The following is a 16,923-nucleotide window of genomic DNA, read 5'->3' as shown; positions in this document are numbered from 1 at the left end:
ACATAAAATTGCATTAAAGAATGAAGAAAGGAAGGTGACAGGGAAGTTAAGGTAAATATTTCACAGACAGACAAAGATATTTTTTTTCTTTTTCAGTCTTTAATAAGAATGGCACAGCAGGACTGTTCTTCCTGTGACCACCCCCCAACCACTCACACTGTTCCTCCTGTTTATGCTGAAGTTGAATGACGTCCACTGTGTACAGCCACAAATCACTTTTCTCTGCACAGCTCCGCTCTGAAACTACTGATAACTTACTGCTGACCCCAAACATCAACCTCCAGGTGTTAAAAACATGAAGCTTCAGCAGTGAAGAGCTGAAAGCCGCAGTTCCTCTAATGACCACTAGAGTCTGGCTCCAGCAGTGAGTCAGTCCCCATAGACTCCCATGTTCAAATGTCCAACTTTACAGCAGAAACAAACAGCCTGGTACAGAAACTGTTCTGGTCTCTAGAGCTAATTTCCTCCTTCATGACAACTGTACAGCTGAATTTTATAGAACTCACCTGTTTACATTTGATTAAGGACTGAAGTTATGGAGAATTGAGGGCGTGGCCTCTTTGAGTGACAGGTGGGTGAGTATATGCTTGTCACAAACCGACATGCAACGAAGTCTCAGCTCCACAACTGCGCCACCTCTGAGACCATATTTGGATTAGCTGGCAGTTAGGGGCGGAGTCAGACACTGCCAAGACGGCGATGGTGGAACAGCTCACTCTGAGCTTCAGAAACCTGTGGTGATGTCACAGAGGCTCCGCCCATCTTTATCTGTGGTCGACCCACATGACACTTTTCCTTCATTGTATCTTTGCACATTTACTGTTAATTTACTTTTTTCATTTTTGTACTGTTATCACTGTGACTCTGCTGAAGCATCACCTTTTGAGCATTTGCATTTGTACATTTTCTAACCACTTTCTGTGCATTTATTACATGTTAGTGCTGCAGTCATCAGCTTCAAATAACTCAGTAGTTTGCAGACAGTCCACATTCAGGCCATAAATCTGTCTGTTCACTGTCAGTAAACTAGTAGAATCTGTTTACCGCTCTTCCTCATGACCAGCACGTCTCCACACTCGTCCTCGATGGGTAGAAAGATCTCAGGTACCACGATGAGGATCCGCCTCTTGTGTGGTGGGTTGATGGTCCAGACACAGTCCACGTTGGATGGATAATCTCCAGGGTAGTTAGGAGACTCGATGTAGCCTGTGTACTCTCCCAGCTCCCCTCCACACAGCTGGTCTGAGGACGAAGCAACACAAACACTTTAACTCCTGTCACTACAGCTGACTCTGTACCGTTGTCCAGAGTCTCAGTGAGATACTGGGTGTAATGAGCAGCATTACTTTTGCAGTGGGAGACGTTGGTGGCACCGTCGAAGTCAGTGGTGGTGTTCCCGGGACAGGTGATGCAGTAGTTCTGGCCGAACTCAGACTGGTAGGTTCCTGCTGGGCAGCGGATGCAGCGGTGGGTACTGGAGTTGTAGTAGTGTCCAGGAGCACAGTGCACTGAGGAGACAGGAAGTCAGTTTATACTCTGCATGAACCACATAGCAGGTCCACAGCTGGAATAATACTCACACCGGAGAACAGAGAAAACTGATTCTGCTTGTGGTGATTTATGGAGCACCACCCCCTCTGGTCCACTTCCTCCTCACTCATTCTTATCATCTCTCTACGTCTCCTCCAAACCACCGGATCTCCTCTTCACCTGACAGTGCCCTACTACACACCTCACTGTTACTCCACCTCATGTCTCTGTGTCCTTCTCTACCCAACCCCTCTGCAAAGCCCCACCCCCATTATCTCTGCTCACCACATCCTCCACTGACCTCTCTGCTCCCTTATCTCTCCCCTGAGTCCCTCGCTCTTCTTCCCTCTCTGGTCCATTAAGACAAAATTAACCAGTAGTCACTTCAAGCTGCTGCTGAAATCCTGACTTTATAATCACGACGACCTGCTGCTCCACCTCTCTGACCCTGAACAGGACAGGACCTCAAACTCTTCCTCAGAAAGTAGAAGCTGAGGTTTTGCCACTTAAAAAAAAAAAATCACACAGACAGACACAGAGCCTCACCTTTGGCCTCACAGTCCCTGAAAGAGACAGATCCTTCATACTTGGTCATGAGGCCTCCTCCACAGGGGAAGCAGAGGACTCGTCCTGGTTCAGGCTGATAGGAGCCCAGTGGACAGGGCTGACATGGACGAAAGCCGTCAGCAGAGGAATGACCTGCTGGACACTGGCCTGAGGGTCACAATTACACAAGGTCAGGGTGTTTGTCAGTGCAGCATCAGTCAGTAAATACTGTGTAACACTAACACTGGTGCTCTCCAGTTTAAAGCTCCATATTTTAACTTCTCCTGTGTTTTATTTGAAGTGTTGATCTCCATCAGAAAATATATTTGTGGTTTTAAGAACCAAAAACCATCTCAGTGTAGTTTTACATCTCCTCTCTCATCCCAAATCCTACAAGTTTGGATGGTGGGTCCAGGTGAGTGGGACTTGGGGCATGGCTGAGGGTGGTGATTGCTTTGTTGTGACATCACAAAGTTCCAGAAGTCCTGACAGCTGGTTTTAAGGCTCAGTTTCTGAATACAGGCTGTGTGCATTTCTCTGTGGACTGAGGCTTTGATACTTTCACAGTATTAATATAGAACCTAGACCTGCTTTATAATCACAAACACATGGCAGCTACCTTTAGACTGGATGGAGCTTTAATGAGCACAAGCTGATGCCCACAACATTAAAACTGGTTTTGCTGCTGTGGTTGATTTTTTACACTTATTTTCACTCAAGAAATTAAAATGTCTCAGTTTCTCGTCCCAACAAGTAAAAGAGAAAAACAAAAGTCTATGATTTATAGTCAGGCAGGGAAAGGTCTACGACTGAAGCAGCTCCTGTGGTGCAGCAGCTCTCTCACTGACGGATGGCTGTGAGATCTGAGGGAGTGTTAAATGACTGCTGGAGTCAGGATGATTGGTGAGTTACCTCCACACTGAGACACGTTCTTGGCTCCTGCGACACCCTGTCCTTCAGTGCTGGGACACGGCTCACAGGACAGCTGACCCACCGTGTCCTGGTATGTACCGGGAGGACACTGGACACACTGCTCCTGCTCGCCACTGTAGAATGTCCCCATGCCACAGCTCACTGAGGAAGAGGAGGATGCAGGTGAGTCTTCCTGTTTCTCCTGTTCATATTTGTGATGACGACACGACAACTGGTTAAACTTACCACACTTCCCCTCTTGTAGGACTTGTCCAGTGCTGCAGGACTCAACTCCCTCCGGTACTCTGGATGGTTTCTGGGCCACCTCGTACTCCGTCCCAGAGAACTGGATGTAGAACTGCTGTTTGTTGATGGACTTCCTGAGGGTCCGCATGGCGCTCTGCAGCTTCTGCTTCATCTTCTCCCGCACACAGTCCACGTTACAGGAGTCTAAGGCAAACATTCAGTAAGTGCCCACAAACCACTCTACCATCAATTCACATCTACAGATGGAGTTAGACGGGACAGGTAAGACAGAATATCACACCTGAGGCCTCCTCTTCCCTCATCTCGATCTCAAACTCTGCTGTGATGTGGGAAACCTCTTTCGAAGGCGATTTGCGACCTCGTCTTCGCTTCTTAGATGAGTCACATTTGAGGTTGACAAAAGTCACCTGGCAGTTGTCGGTGCAGGGGAACTGTCCTGCTGCAGATGGACAAACAGAGGGGGAGAAAACTGAAAACTGAAACATGAAAATGATTCTACATGAACAACATCTAAAGCCTATCAGGTTTATAAATGGGTTCTGTGGAACAGGTCAAATGCAGATAGAACCTTGTCATCATGAGAACTCTTTCTCTATGATTATATGGTTCTATCTTGCAGAACGTGAAACAACAAAGAGTTTACTCATAATTAGTTTTGAACATTAGTGTTGTAACAGAAAGTTAAACTGAATGTGTTCTGTGACATTTATTTCTTGTTTTCTGGTGAATCATTGTTTATTCATTGTTTAAGAATAAAGGTCAGTAATAAATATGTTGTCCAGTGCAGAGGCCAATTAGAGACAGGAACCATTAGTTTAACTTTCCTATAGGTTAGAGAGTGAATATAGAGATGAATGAATTAGTGTTTATTGTGTAATTAAGACCCCCTTGATTTAAATGTATTTAATTACCTTTAAGGCGTTAGCGTGGTAGCGTGCTAACAGTGAAAATTCTGATAAACCCCGTGTTATTTTCAGTTTTCTTGTCTGTCAGTGAACAGTGAGGTGACATGACGAGAAGCAGAACCTGATTGGTCGTCTTGTGTGCATTCTAAGTGCTGATTGGCTCAGTAGAATGTAGAACCTGATGAAATCCAGTTAGAACCTTTTTGTGTTCTCCAGTCAAGTGAGGAGCACATAACAGAACACACCTCATATCATGTTATTAGATGTCACAGAATAAAAACATGTGAATAACTCAATCTTAGCAGAAAAGTCAGTGTGTGTGTGTTTATGTGTGTGTGTGTGTGTGAGAACGTCTCTACCTTGCAGGTTCTGCCTGGATGAGTCTCTGTGTTTCTCCTTGTTGCGTGGCCTCAGGTGACACTTGGCGTCTTTGATCTTAAACCTGGCCTTCTGTTTGATGGGCGGAGTCAGTGTATCTATCAAACATGATACAGTGTGGTGTCAACAGGTGTAGTCTCAACCCTTCATCTCAGTTAGCTCTTTATTTACTAGCTGCTGTATTCATGAGAGAGAGGCAGCAGTTCAGTGTCTCTCTCCTCACTGTGACTTCAAACTCAATGACAGCACCGTTTTCTTAATACTACGTTTCCCAGCATGCTTGGCTTACTGTACCGGCACAGGTGGGTAAGGCAGCGGTGGCGTTCCTCTTCTGAGGAGCTTTACCAGGCTGAACTGGTACTCCACAGCTCAGTGTGTAGCTGTTCTCTGAGTCTGTAACACACACACACACACACACATTAGACTTCTGCTAGAAAAGAGAACACAGACGCTCTGATGAGAGGTTGATGAGGGTGACAGGTTCAGAATGAAGGACTGTGTGTGTGTGTGTGTGTGTGTGTGTGTATGTGTGTGTGTGTGTGTGTGTGTGTGTGTGTGTGTGTGTGTGTGTGTGTGTTTGTGTGTGTTTGTGTGTGTGTGTTTCACTTGGCGATGCACTGGGCAACAGTCACAGCGTTGATTATTAAAAAGAATTATATAGATACTGTTTGACCAGACACAGAGTCATGTGACATGAAACCCTGATCAATCAATTAAAGGTCCAATGAAAGATCTATGAATCCTGCACAAACACACACACACACACACACACATTTCAAGAGAGAAATGAGGGTTGAAGCCCTTTGAGGTCATAAAAGTGAGACGATTAAATCAGAGCCTGAGCCACAGGAATTTACAACCCCCCCCTCAAAATTAAGTCGCACTCCAAAACAGACAGAAACAAATACTTCACCTCGTACCTGAGAGTTATCTCACACAATGGCTGCCAAGTTAAACGAAGTGAGCGCCACACCACGGAAAAAGACACAGTGATCAAAGAGTAATGGATCTACAGTGCTGCTGCAGAGAGCCACGCCAAGAAAACCTCCAAGTGAGAAACACACAAGTGTCAGTGGAGGGCCCCCGAGGAGTCCAGAGAGCGAAGTTGTGACTGTGAGCTGTCACCACCAGGGGGCAGCAGAGCCTGCAGGACAACAGCTGACGTCCCCTGGATCATCACTGGATCATCTGCCTCTCACCACAGTCTGTGGTTTGTTTCTTTGAGGCTCATTGACAGAGAATTAATGAGATGATGAGCAGGTCCACAGAAAATATCTAGACCCTGTTTCCTCTCATTTCTCCATCTCTACAGTTCACTCCCACCTGCACCACCTCTACCTCTCCTCTCAGCTTCATTAAATATCAAGTCTCTGGATGGAAAGTCACATTTAACTCAGGATTTTATGATTAAGAACCTTGGGGGCGACCTGACAGCCAAGTGGTTAGGGGCGGACCAGACTCCTGACCTACCTGAACATGTCATTCCCCCTCTCTCTCCTGTCACTCTCCACTGTCCTATCCAATAAAGGCACGGTGCAGCCACTCTTACTGACTCAGCTCCACCAAACCTGTGCTTCATCAGTGAGCAGAGAGGCTGAGGAGGTGAAGTCCAGTTTGAGTCATTCTGACTGGAGATTCCCACATTTCCTTCTTCTCCTGTCTGACTGTCCAGATTATAGAGCCCCCAGTCATCTCATGGGACTGAGCACCAGGGGAGGCAGGACGGGGAAAAGGTAGAATTCAAACTTCAGTCCAAAGCTTTGATCTGACAGTTTTTGTCTACATGCTACTTTTCAGCATTCAAATGAGCTCCTTGTGTGTGTGTGTGTGTGTGTGTGTGTGTGTGTGTGTGTGTGTGTATACCTGCGAGGAAGAGGGCGTTGGAGGGGCAGGACAGCGAGCAGACCTCTGCCCCTCCGCTCTTGGTGCAGGTCAGCTGGGCTCGGGGCACCGGCTTCCCATTGGGCAAACATTTCACCGCCTCTGAGGAACACACAGAGTCACATCACCATGACAACCACCTGTACACACACACACACACACACACACACACACACACACACACACACAGACACACACACACACACACCTGTGTTCAGCCCTGCTGTGAGAAGCCAGACAAACACAAACTCACACACACCCAGAGCTGCTGCTCACCGATGCAGTCTTTCTTGTTCCAGTGGAGCTTCTGTCCAGGAGGACACACACACTCGTAGCTGCCCTGCGTGTTGATGCAGCCGTGCTCACAGCTGCCGTTGTTGATGCTGCACTCGTCTATGTCTGAGACACAAGCACAGAGAGCACAGACAGTAAGGGTAGGGTTCCTTTTCATTAGACAGGGAGGAACCAGAGAGGTTTACAACAGATGAAGGTGTGATCAGTGAGCAGACACACACCTTCACACCACTGTCACACTGAGACATGATTCATATGGTTTCCTGCCTCACGCTCCATGTGAACCTCTTTAGAAAATCAAACAGAGCTTACTTAACCTTGATCTCCTGGACAAAGATTCTGCTAAAAGAATAAATGTGAATACTTTTTCAATGTGAGTGTTTGGTTTGCTGTCCACATTTTTTTCTTTGTGCAGTGTTATGCATTTGTTGGAGCGGAAACGAGGGGAGAGAGAGATGAGGGATGTCATGCAACACAGCTCCCTAGCTGGACGTGTACTGTAGCTACCCTGCTCACTGTCCTGGGTATGTACTATACTGTGCTGGACATTTAAATTCGCACAGATGAGACTAAGTCTGAAGTCTTAGCCATGAAGTCCTGACTCAAGTCCACCTCTCTGTGTCATTATCACCAGAACATAACAGCTACAATCCCTCAGAGATGTTGCACGTTGTGCTCTGTTTTTGTTCACAGCACTAGGATAGACTTTATTCATCCCCAGGGAAAATTCAATTGTCCAGTAGCATGTAAATCTTTATTTGAATAGTCAGGTGATGAGCCACTTCCTTTGGCTGAGGTGTTAAGAGTCTGACGGGTCTGAGTCTTTACAGCCACATGATAACCTGCTGGTCTGCTCTACCACACACATCTTTTCCCCTGAGACTCCAGTAACAAACGAGCCCACAGGTCTGTGTCAGCAGGTTATTATGAGTCATAGTTAGGTTTTGTTGCTAGGCGACATCTAGTGGTCGTAGTAATGATGACAGGAGCAAAGGGAAAAGTGCGCTGACGTAGTTTATAGAGCGACAAAGTCCACGTCAGGAGGAGGTTGGGGTGGATGGATGAATATGACCCAGGAGAGCGGTGTTTGATTCCCATGTGACAGGAGCAGCTTATGTTGTTTCTATTATCCATGACCGTTCATTGTTATTATTGTAACCATGACAACAGAGATCGTCTGATTACTTACTTACGTACTTATTTGAACCTAAATCACCATCTTTTCCTAAACCTAACCAAGCCATGACCGTTATTATCGTAACCATGGTGATGAAGGTAGGTGTGGTGCTCTGTGTGTTTATTATTGTAACCATGACAACAAAGCTGCCTAAGGAGCGCTATTTCAGGAGACATTGCTGTGGAGGGTTGATGGTTGATCAGGTCAGAGTCTCGTTTCCTCCTGCTTGTACTCCTGTGGTGGATATCCAATCAGATTCATGACTTGTGGATGCTGCCAACAGTAAATCCTGGTCAGATAACACCTGCACCACTTTAACCACTTGTGAACAGACGTGTTGTCTACGTGCTGCAGCTGACTCATCAGAGACGTCCGTCAGTCCAACAGCAGGAGGACGTGCTGACTGGACACCAGGTGTGTGACAGCATACACACGTGATACCCACAGACAGACAACATGCACACACTGGGAGACTCACACTGTATACACACAGACACATTAAACACACAAACAGTAAACTGAGGGAGGAGTTATTCAGGGGAACTGAGGTGTGAGAGTGCACATGCTCAGTGACCCTGCACTCAGTCTCACACGCTTCAGCTGTGTCATGTGTTTCTCTCCCCGCTGTGGGGGGAGGTGGAAGGGAGGGGGGGGGGGGGTGAGCAGAGACTCACCTCCACAGTGGGTGAGGCCGTACAGGATGTAGCCCTTGTTGCACAAACACTCGAAGCTGCCGGGGTAGTTGATGCAGGTGTGGTCACAGGTTCTCTCAAAGGAGCACTCATCAATGTCTGAGGAGGACAACAGACACATGAGAGACACTGTAGCTGCATCATCACCATCATCATCATCATCATCATCATCATCATCATCATCATCATCACCAGCCCTGATGGAGGGGTTCACATTCACATCAGTGCTGTGCTGCAGTGAGTGGACATTAAATAAAAGTCAGGCTTTATCTGTGTCTTTATGGATGTGAAAGATAAAATTCCTGTAGTGTCCCTTTAAAGCACTTCTGCATTAGCCTCAGTGATGAGCCCTGGTTATTATGTTAGGATGATATGAAGATAAATCCTATTTCACTGGGTCAGCCACAACATATTATCATCTTGTCATTTCAAACATGTATGGGTTTAAATTGAATTTCTATTTACCACAACTCAACTCACACTCTGTTTTGTCTTTGAACACACAGGAAGTGGGGAAGTGTTGAGTTGTGTGTGGGATCAGCTGGTTATGTTTGAATTCATGTTCAGACCAGAATCATCTGGTTTAGTGATGTGGAGAAAGCAGTGGACAGTGAACAGGATCCTCTGGAAACTGTCAGAGTGAGTACGATCCAGTGAAACATGGCTCCACTACCTCTCCACTGGTGGTGCTGCGGCTGTGGTTGTGTCCACAGACTGTTCTGTGCTGCTGGAGCTCACTGTTGTTTCTGTTGTCGACCTGTGAGAGCTGCAGGTCAACACATGGGTTCTCATCGCTGCTGCAGACTTCAGTCATCAACATTTAAAGACCGGTTTGCTCAACTTCTACCAACACTGGACCTCGTTCACATCCTGCTGCTGCTGATATGACGGTGCTGGCTTCAATTGCAAGGGGTGATGTCATCACTTGCACTTAAGAGAGCCACACCCACAGAGGCAGTGCAGAGAAAGCCTCCATCCAAACTGTTAAAACTGATCTGTCACATCTCATCCCCGGGTTGTTGTTCCTGTAAAAATGTCACGGCCTGTGAGACACTCCAGTTGGTGATCATGTGTTTTTAAAGCGTATTTTGAAGCTGTGCTCAGTCTTTCATCCCTGTGTGCGGACAGTAGTTGGGACAGGTGACAGGTTTGTCTACAATGACTGTGCTCTGAAAGACGTTACAGCAACAAGCAGTGAAAACTAGTGGGTGTTGTGTGTTTTGAGCTGGAGCTGATAAATACTCATGTCTAACACAGAGTCAGGTGACCTGGGTGTGAATGCAGATTGAACCCTTTTCCATTGCCTACAAAAGCCAGATGTTAGCGGTTCAGATCCTCTCTTCTGATTGGCTGACTGAGCTGTTGTTACTAGAGCTCCAGAGAGAAGCCTGAGAGAGGAGATGTAAAACTGCACTGAGATGGTTTTTGGTTCTTAAAACCACAAATATATCTTCTGATGGAGATCAACACTTCGGATCAAAGCTTTAAGGTAATGATGAACTGGTTTAAATCAGCTGATGAGAACCTGCTGACGGTTTGTCTGCACTGATGGAAGCGAAGGTCAGTGGGATGAGTGGTTTACATCACAATCCTCCTGACTCATTAATCGACAAACACAGGCTGCTCCCCAAAGGCTAAAGAGGCCATTAATCACAGTGGACACTGCAGTAAACAAATACATGAGCTACACACTGAACTAAGACAAGAGCTCGCTCTAATAAACCAATCTGACTGAGGTCATATCCACCATTAAGACAGAGTCTGAGTGTGCACGAGTGTGCCCGCCTACGCAGCGTGTATTTCTGTGTACTTGTCTAGCACCAAATATTATGAACCTATCAGGAATGGAGGCCAGCATTTCGGGCTCACCTGGTTTATTTCAGGCTGCTTCACAGGGCCACGAGGAACAAACAAGGAGTTTGTTATGTGGAGGAAGTTGTTAAGGCCTGGATGTTGGCTCGGTAAATACTCCAGGCAACTGTCCACGTGAGGACTTTGGAATAGCTCGCCTGTTTGGAGCTAGCCCACAAACACAGTTTACATAAACTGGAGTTGCCTACAACTGTTTAATGTGAAAGGAACGTATAGAAAATAAACGGTGGTTTCTGGTTTGGCTGATGTCTCTCTGTCCGTGAGACACACCCTCATCATGATGAGGTGTTTCGACAGTGACTGCTGACAACAGTCTTTCTATCTCTCTGCTTTTATAAACATTTAGAACTGAACCAATCACTTGTGAGAATTTCTCAGGCATCTATGGCACAGGATCAATCTGTGCGCTTTGGTTTCTCAGCCTGTGCTGGCAGAGGCTCGACCACTGGCATGAAGTGTATCACCCTGAGCTGTTTTCTCTGGAGAAGCTCAGGGACAGACAGAGCTGACAGATTAAACATTAGATCTTATTTAAGGTCGTGTTGAGGCTAAGCAGGCCTGATGTCAGAGGAGGGGACAAACCTGGCAGCTGCTGGCAGCCATGACACACTGGCAGAGGTGTGTCAGAAACAGGCACTGACGCTGTGATGTGGCAAACAACACTCAACACCACATTATTAAAGACCTCAAAGACACTGCCGATGGTACACAGTTAATCCAACACATACACACAAACACACACAGAGGAACACACTGCTTGGTGGCTGTGGGCCAGGGACAGAAGCACCTCAGGGTTTTGTTGTTAATAAAAATCATTTTGTGTTTGTCTGCTCTTCTGTCTTGCCTGCTGCGACTTGCTACCAGGAATCTACCTGTGGTTGCACAAATATAAGCAAATCACAATGTGCACTGCACACAGGAACTTAGACACACTGCTGCAGCCTGCTGTGATCATGTCTGCAGGGAAAGATGACTGGACACACTCATCCTGTCCTCATCTGTGCACTGAAGCCTTTATGCATTGACATCAGGGCGGTCAGGATACCAGATTCTCACTACATGATTATCATGGACAGAAGAATTTATCAGATTCATTAAATTCATCTTTATCTTTGTTAATTGTGTGCTTTGTCTCTTTTTTTGGCAAATGAATTGAGTCAAATACAAGTGCAGGGAGGTGGAGAGAGTCTGTGACCATAACTGTACCTGAAGAACAGTTACATTTAGAATGAAAAGACAACAAGATCCACAATTCTCAACACCTGTCATCACAATATTATCATATGTTCATGATTAACACAACATCAGTGTTTAATTCTTTAAATATCATGGTTATGAATACCGTCATTTACATTCAGCAGTACATTTATACACATTCAAATACTCACACTAAATCAGTTCATGTTAAAAGGACCAGTCCAACATTTAATGGTGATATTTGTGAGTTTTCTCTGCAGGAGCAGCTGGTGGTGATTGTCGCTTGAGCTTCAGTCATTGTTGTGTTTACAGGACCAGAGGTTATAAAATGCCCTCTGAGAAGCACAGTCACCATCAAAAAGTGACAAAACAGACAGGGGCTCCAGTAGAAGAAGAGATGTGACAAAAACAACAGTTAACAAAAAGAATAAAGTTTGATACTGAACTCACAACATTTTGTCTAGACCGGTGAGTAAACGTTAACTATGTAGCTGTAGCTAAACTGACAATTAGCTCCTTTAAGGAAATATACTTGTTTACCATCTCTCCAGAGTGTCAGATGAGATGGTCAATACAAATGTCTTTTCCATGAGTACGTCTGCTGGGACATGGTTGCCTAGCAACACTTGATGGAGAGTTTATTTTTTCATTAGCACAAACATACAAAAGCTAAGATTTCCTGATCCAGGCCTGGACTGGATGAGGGATCATCTCACCAAGTCCGTTTCTGATGAAGACATTCGTCTGTGATGTTTTCACTGTTCCCAACACAGAAGTTCATCTGCATCTCTCTGTGTGACACACTGGAGCACTGTGCAGCGCACACACACACACGCACGTATACACACACACACACACACACACAGACCGTGCTCTCAGTGACAGTGGAGATAGCTAAACATTCAGAAGTGTGATTCAGTGTTTGTATCTAAAGGTGGAAACATGAGTGATATCTGGAAACATCCAGTGACAGTCCATCACATACGAGAGGAGAAACGGACAGTTTTAGACTGTCCAGCTCGTAGTTCATCTTTGGTCCAGATGTTTCGTTTGCCAGCACCCTGGAGCCCACACACAGAGTTAACCAAATTATATGAACATGGGTTAATGATGAAAACTAATCATTAGCCAGCTCATTGTTCTGGGTGTGTTCTTAAATTCAATCTGAAACAGACAGAGCATCTTCTGAACTGTGGTTCAGAAATTCAGGTTCATGTTCAGGTCACTCAGAGTATTTTTTTTCTCTAACAAAAAACAAAAAGTACCGGTAAGAGCACCGTTAAAGTATCTGATCAATAAGAGAATCGTTAAAGTACCAGATCAATAAGCCGTATCAGTAAAAGTAGTAGAGCCGTTAAAATCATAATTTAGTCATCCCTGAATCTGACACCAAGATGCAAAAAAGATGCCTCCAGTTTTCAATTCCGGTATTCATTTCCTGTCCTGATTGTTCTAGCCATGGCCAGTACCTCGTGTGTGTATGTGTTTGAGTGTGAGTGTGTGCGTGTCCTTTTTACACACACATGCTAACCAGTGGGGACTTGTGTCACTGTTGGGGTAGAGTTAGGTGTAGTCAGGCTCAGAGTTAGGCATTTGGTTGTGATGGTTGATGTAAGGGTTCAGGGTTCAGGGTTTAGGGCTAGGAAACACAGTATGTCAATATTTCAATTGTAAAATTAATTGTGCTCTCAGACACGATGCTTTCTGTCACTGACCTTGGCAGCTGCGTTCGTCAGTGAGCAGTTTGTGGCCTTTCTGACAGCTGCACTCAAAGGAGCCCACTGTGTTCCTGCAGAAGTGATCACAGCCTCCGTTGTTCTCCTGGCACTCGTCGATGTCTGGGTGGAGAAAAACACAGAGACCATTAGTTGAAGTGTCACAGTGTGATTAGCATGTTGAAGTGTGAGTGCACACAGTCCATGTTCAGAGGAGAAGAGTCTGATCATTAATAGAGATATACAACAACTGCAGGTTTATTTGATGCTTCTCCAGAAACATCCCTGTACATTTAGTACCTGTGAGATGAACTCATGTTGTGAGGGGAGGGGGGCTGGCACAGCAGCAGAGGTCTTCTCTGGTTCATCTATTTCAACCCTGTGTGAGAAGGTCTGTACCGTGCTCTGCTCTCTTTATTCATGTGCTTTAGTCGTCAAGTTTCCACCTGATTTTAAACCCAGAGAGTGGGAGAGGAAGCTCTGCCAGTTTCTGTCACACACACACAGACACACACTGTCCTACACAGAAGCAACAGCTGAGCTCAAAACAGTTCATGTCATGTGACATGACAACAACACACTGCCGACTTATCGTTTCATTGACTTTTCCCGACAAGGTGCGGTGTGTCATCCTGGTGTGTGTGTACTGTTGTGCACTGCTGTGTACTGCTGCGTGTACTGCTGTGTACTGGTGTGTGTACTGCTACCACGAAAACGTGGCTGCACAACAACGTCCCCAACACAGCTATCCTATTACAAGAGTTTTTAGCGGTGAAATGTTGGCCGTTTTATATACCAAGGGAATTCACTGTTATTATGGTAGTGGCTGTGCATATATCCCTCCCAGGGCCAATGCTAACGAGGCGCTGCGTGAGCTCTACAACGCAATTAGTGAGCAACAAACGGTCCATCCCGTCAGCTTTTTCTTTGTCGCTGGGGATTTCAACCATACCAACCTGAAAACTGTAGCACCAAAGTTTTATCAACATGTGAACTTTGCCACAAGGGGAGAAAACATGCTGGACTTATTTTACACCAACATCTGTGACTCACACAAAGCCATCCAAAAGTCACTGCTGTAGACCATAACCAGACACGCCGACCAGAAGCTGTGGCTGACAGCTGAGATCCATGCCCTGCTCAGGGCAAGAGATGCTGCTTTCAGGTCAGTAGAGGGGCTCCTAAGATCAGCAAGGGCAGAGTTTTCCAAGGCCATCGGGAAGGGAAAACACCTGTCTGTACAGAAGATCCACAACCATTTTTGTGATGCTCAGGACCCCAGACGCATGTTGCAGGGCATCCAGGCCCTAACAGACTACAAGATTACAACACAAGCCAACAACATTGATGCCCACCTCCCTGATAAACTAAATGACTTCTATGCACGGTTTGAAGCCCGAAACAACACGGGGGCAGGCGAGTCCACACCCACCCCTGAGGAACAGGTGATCTGTCTGGACCCAGCCGAAATGACGAGGACACTGTCCAGAGTTGAACTACGTAAAGCTGCAGGTTCGGACAACATACCAAGGAGAATGCTCAGAGACTGTGCTGACCAGCTGGCAGGTGTCCTCACAGACATCTCCCTGAACCAGGCTGTGGTCCCTGTGAGCTTCAATAAGACCACCATCATCCCAGTGCCAAAGAAGTCAATGTTGACATGTCTCAACGACTACCGCCCTTTAAGAACTGACTCCCATCACAATGAAGTGCTTTGAGCGGCTGGTCAAGAGGCATATTCACTCCTCCCTCCCCACCTCACTGGATCCCCTACAGTTTGCGTGTCACCCCAATCGCTCTACTGATGACGCCAACTCCTACACCCTGCACTCTGCTTTATCACACCTGGACACTAGGGACACATCGACGTCAGCTCAGCATTCAACACAATCATCCCCCAGCAGCAGGTGACGAATCTCCCTCTGCCGGGCCTCAACATTCCAATCTGCAACTGGATTCTGGACTTCCTGAAAGAGAGGACTTCAGTCAGTGCACATCAGCAGGAGAACTTCTGGCACCATCATGCACCATCACCAGTACAGGTGCCTCCCAGGACTGTGTGCTCAGACCTCGCCCACTGCTGTTCATGCTGCTTACCCATGACTGCACTGCCAAGTCTGAAACCAACCTCATCATCAAGTTCTCTGATGACACAACTGCAGTGGGCCTCATCAGCGGTAACAATGAAACACCACACAACGAGGGGGTGGAACATCTGGTAAACTGGTGTCATAATAACAATTTGTCTCTAAATGTAGACAAAACAAAGGAGATGGTTGTGGACTTCTGCAGATGGCAGGTCGACCACCCTCCCCTGCTCATCAGTGGCTCTGAAGTGGAGAGAGTCAGAAGCACCAAGTTCCTGGGTGTGCACATCTCTGACGACCTCACCTGGTCCATCAACACCATCTCAGCAGTGAAAAAAGCACAACAACATCTTCATTTCCTGCAGAGACTGATAAGAGCCAGTCTCCCGCCATCAATCCTCACTACCTTCTACAGAGGAGCTGTGGAGAGTGTCCTGGCCGGCTGTATCACTGTGTGGTTTGGGAATTGCAAAGTGCAGGAACGCAAGTCCCTAAAGTGCATAGTGAGCACAGCTGAAAAGATCACAGGGTTCCCCCCACCATCCAGGACATCTTCTGGACACCCTGTGTATGCAGAGCCTCTGCTATTGTTAAAGACCCCTCCCACCCCTCTCACAGTCTGTTTGCCCCTTCACCATCTGGCAGAAGGTACTGTAGCATCAGGACCCGCACTGCAAGGTTATGTACCAGCTTCTTTCCCCAAGCTGTCAAAGCCCTGTATACCCTGGTGCCAAACAACATCTCACCCCCATAGCCGCCTGCCCCCCATGACAGGGCACAAGTACACACAATTGACTGTGCACTATCACTCTTAATGGACAATGGACATTCCAATGCAGCACCAGCACCTTATTGGACTCCTTAATAGACTCTGCCCTGGACTATTTGCACTACTTACCTACCTCCTACCTACTTTGCACTTTACCTGTCTACTTTGATCTGCACTAACTGTTTAAAGGTATTGTGAATAGTTTGTGTGTCTACTATTGGAGTATGTCAGTGATTTGCACCGCATTGTTTTGCACCTGGTCCGAATGGAATGACAATTCATTCAGCTGTGTACTTTGTATGCAGAGAAATGACAATAAAGGTTGACTTGATGATTCCACCTGATTTACTGAACATAATGAGGCTTGTTTTTTATGACCATATCTGGGACATTGTTCAAACTGAACGCATCTACAAAACCTTTACAACTACACATTTCATTTGTTTTCCTGACATCTGCTCACAATAAACAACAACTAAAGCATCATTAAACTGGTCATGCACTTGCAACATGAACATCGTACCAATTATGTTCCTGAATATATTCAACAAAACACGGTGATTTATAACAGACAGGGTTGCTTTGATCATAATGTCTCATTTGTAGTTTTTGTTTTGTTTTGTCATAAAATTACTAAGTTTAGTAAGTTTTGAAGAAGAAAAAGATCAGAAGATAGGTTTGAGTGAAGTAAGTGATTTCAT

General features: G+C 46.0%; 1 protein-coding gene across 5 annotated transcripts in view; it reads right to left on the bottom strand.

Moving 5' to 3' along the window:
• scube1 (signal peptide, CUB domain, EGF-like 1) overlaps positions 1 to 16,923 on the bottom strand; it is a 117,394-nt gene that overhangs the window by 5,001 nt on the left and 95,470 nt on the right. For 3 of the 5 annotated variants that reach the window (XM_071502873.1, XM_071502869.1, XM_071502871.1), the window contains 12 exons: positions 13,367 to 13,489; positions 8,565 to 8,681; positions 6,696 to 6,818; positions 6,402 to 6,521; positions 4,833 to 4,931; positions 4,520 to 4,636; positions 3,536 to 3,694; positions 3,235 to 3,438; positions 2,989 to 3,150; positions 2,077 to 2,244; positions 1,347 to 1,508; positions 1,045 to 1,242 (listed from right to left, as the gene is read on the bottom strand). In XM_071502873.1, coding sequence (XP_071358974.1) covers positions 1,045 to 1,242; positions 1,347 to 1,508; positions 2,077 to 2,244; positions 2,989 to 3,150; positions 3,235 to 3,438; positions 3,536 to 3,694; positions 4,520 to 4,636; positions 4,833 to 4,931; positions 6,402 to 6,521; positions 6,696 to 6,818; positions 8,565 to 8,681; positions 13,367 to 13,489 — 1,752 coding nt within the window. The remainder of the gene's footprint in view (positions 1 to 1,044; positions 1,243 to 1,346; positions 1,509 to 2,076; positions 2,245 to 2,988; positions 3,151 to 3,234; positions 3,439 to 3,535; positions 3,695 to 4,519; positions 4,637 to 4,832; positions 4,932 to 6,401; positions 6,522 to 6,695; positions 6,819 to 8,564; positions 8,682 to 13,366; positions 13,490 to 16,923) is intronic. The other 2 variants (XM_071502870.1, XM_071502872.1) reach the window with 1 other exon arrangement.

The sequence above is a fragment of the Trachinotus anak genome, unplaced genomic scaffold (genome assembly GCF_046630095.1).
Source record: "Trachinotus anak isolate AG129_WGS33_773 ecotype Australia unplaced genomic scaffold, CSIRO_AGI_Tana_v1 ptg000018l, whole genome shotgun sequence".
In the NCBI taxonomy this organism is placed as follows: Eukaryota; Metazoa; Chordata; class Actinopteri; order Carangiformes; family Carangidae; genus Trachinotus; species Trachinotus anak.
The sequence above is the reverse complement of the archived record's forward strand: the minus strand, read 5'-3'. Positions and strand labels throughout refer to the sequence as shown.